Source organism: Phoca vitulina, unplaced genomic scaffold, assembly GCF_004348235.1.
Source record: "Phoca vitulina isolate PV1807 unplaced genomic scaffold, GSC_HSeal_1.0 scaffold912, whole genome shotgun sequence".
Lineage (NCBI taxonomy): Eukaryota > Metazoa > Chordata > Mammalia > Carnivora > Phocidae > Phoca > Phoca vitulina.
The window spans coordinates 1-2734 of record NW_022590599.1 but is presented as its reverse complement, the minus strand read 5'-3'; the positions used below and the strand labels follow the sequence as shown (position 1 = coordinate 2734).

The following is a 2734-nucleotide window of genomic DNA, read 5'->3' as shown; positions in this document are numbered from 1 at the left end:
TTTTATTTGTTCACGGTCCTGAGGTATTAATTTTGCTGTTCGCCCCCTTTGGACTTAAGTCACTGAATTTTTTTTTTTTTAATCTCACGGAATAAATTAAAATTTCCCAAAGATTTACTCTCCCTGCCGGACCAGCCCTTTCCCCTCCGGAGCTATAGCCTCCTTAGCCTCCGCGGAGTGGGGTCTCAGGAACCCCGGACCTGCCCCCCCCCCCGCGGCTCCGCAGTCAGGCGGCCAGGGGGCCCAAGGGGTACACACCGTGCTCCCGCCCCTGCCCCAGCCAACACACATCCCAACACACATGCACACACACCCCGCCGAGGTGCCAGTGGGAAGCCGCCGGAAGCCCGACGGCTGCAGTTTTATTACAAGGTTTCTTTTCAAAAGCAAAATCAGGCCGACAAGGCTCAGCGACTCGGATTCTCCAACGACTTCCCCCACCTCGCTCCATCTACAGACACCCCAAACTCCCACGCACGTGACCGCGGCCCCGGGCGGCCTCGCACGACCTCTCCCACCCGGCCACGCCGAGGCGCACACAGGGGCAGCCGGGTGTGGAAGTCCCTCTCCGCGCCGCCGCCTCGAGTCCCGCGGTGTCCGGGTCCTGGCGGGGGGAGGGGGCCCGAGGTCCGTGGCTGTCCCTCGCGCGGCCGGCGCGGCGACGGCGGCGGCAGAGCCCGCGCGGGGCACGAGGGTCCTGGTGTCCCTTCTCGTCCGCTTGCGGGCCGGGCTGGCGGAGCGCGGGCCGGGCGGCCTCAGTACAGCCCCAGGATGGCGGCGCCCACGTCCTTGGAGGGCCGGCGCTCCTGCACCAGAAAGTTGATCATGCTCTCCGACTTGATGAGCAGGTTGCAGCCCAGGAAGAACACGCCGAAGACCACGGTGAGCGACAGCACGCAGAGCACAGCGATCTGCGCCACGCGCGACACCCACAGGCTGCGCTCGTCGGGCGCCAGCCCCACGGGGACCCCGTCGCTGGCGGCGAGCGGCGCGCCCCCGGGGCAGCAGCCCAGCCACGTGCCCAGCCCGTGGCTGCGGTTCCCCAGGGCGGCCCCGCCGCTGCCGCCCAAGCCGCCCGCCGCCTCCAGGCCGCTGTGGTTCAGGAAGGTCGCGTTCATCGCCGTTTGGCGCCGGGGGTCTCGGCGCGGGGGCCGGGGCGCACGGGGAGGCGGGCGGGCGCCCGCGCTCCCGGAGACACTGGGGTCGGGCTGCGCGCGGGGAGGGGGGAAGGCGGGAGGCCGCCCGCGCGCCGGCACCCCTCGCGCCCCCTGCCCCTGGGCGCCGGGCGGGAAGCGGCGGCCCGGAGTGACGAGCAACAGGCGGCGCGGGAGCTGCGGCCGGAGAGCCGCTCGCTCGTCTCGGTCGCCGGCTGCGCTGCGCGACCGCCCCTCCGCCCCTCCCCTAGCAACGGCCCCGCCCCCCTCCCCCAGGCCCCGCCGCTCACCCTCCCTCCCCCCGAGTGCGGGCGCTGGCAGGGGTCGGAGAGGCGGGCAGCCCCGCCCTCGGGCCGCCGGAGGTCGAGCCCCGGGGGGCAGCGGCGGACTGTTTCGGGGTGGAAGGTCTCCCCAAGGCACGCATTCCGGGATTCGGTGCTCGTCGCCGTTAAGTTCTTCCTGAAGTCTGCCCTAAATCTCTTCTCCGCTCTTCCGCTCCTAGTAAATCTTCCGAGACATCAGGAGTAGCCGTGTCCCCCGGCATTGGCTTCCCTCGCCTCTCTCTTCGCCGCCGCGGCGGTGGCGCTGGGTGTGGGGCGCTCCCGCACGGCCCTCCCCGCCCCTCCCCGCTGTCCCCGGGCTGCAGGCTGTGGCGGCGGGGCGTGCTGCCTCCTTCCCACCCTGCCCCCACCATGCCTCACTTGATTTTTTTTTTTTTTAATTTTAATTTAAGAAGAAGTTTATTGCGGGTTCCCCCCGCCTTCATTCCTTTTTACAAAAAACGGCATCATTGTAAACTAGAGAGTATGGATTAGCAAAATTAAAAAAATCTAAAACCTCATAATCCTACCACCCAGAGTTGTCGACGTTACCAGCTTGGTACAGAATCTTCTGGGCTTTTTTCTTTGTGTGTCTCAATATATACGTATATTCAAATAACGATTCACTGTTCATACCTACTGTTTTGTAGCTATTGTTTTGCAACCTTTTGTCAATTGTGTATTTTTAAGTAGTGATAAATATTCTTCTACAACGTGGTTCTGAATATCCTGGAGGACTTGTTAAGACCCAGATGGCTGGGCCCAGACCAGAGTTTCTGAAGCAGTAGGTTGGGGATGGAGACCCCAGGATGTGCATTTCTAACAAATTCCCAGGGGATGCTCTTGGTGCTACTCCGGGGTCCTGTTTTGAGAACCATTGATCTGTAATACCAGTTTAAGTGAAGGGATGGTGTTTCAAGGTAGAGACTACACAATTTATTTTAGGAAGGTGTTTATTTTTGGGTATTTTAGTTGTCCCCCCTTTTTTTGTGTGGAAAGCAATATTACAGTAAAGACCCTGTAACAAAGGCTGTGCAGACTTTTCCATAGTCTAATTGTTTCCTTTATATTTTGAAAAATGGACCTGCAGAATCAAAAGGTTACATCCTATCAAATTGTTCTGCAGAAATATACCAGTTTAGGGGACACCTGGGTGGCTCAGTCGGTTGAGCATGAAACTCTTGATTTTGGCTCAGGTCATGATCTCAGGGGTCCTGGGATCCAGCCCTGCATTGGGCTCCCCTCTTGACGGGGGGGGGG

At 61.2% G+C, this 2734-nt stretch overlaps 1 protein-coding gene across 1 annotated transcript; it reads right to left on the bottom strand.

Moving 5' to 3' along the window:
* Window positions 1-329: 329 nt before the first annotated feature.
* On the bottom strand, window positions 330-1171 carry RPRML (reprimo like). Its single transcript, XM_032399735.1, has one exon. It carries the CDS (start codon window positions 1116-1118, stop codon window positions 756-758), a length of 363 nt encoding a protein of 120 aa, XP_032255626.1. The 5' UTR covers window positions 1119-1171; the 3' UTR covers window positions 330-755.
* Window positions 1172-2734: the final 1563 nt, after the last annotated feature.

Coding starts and splice junctions, on each gene's coding strand:
- RPRML (XM_032399735.1), bottom strand. CDS start 1,118: ATGAACGCGACCTTCCTGAACCACAGCGGCCTGGAGGCGGCGGGCGGC.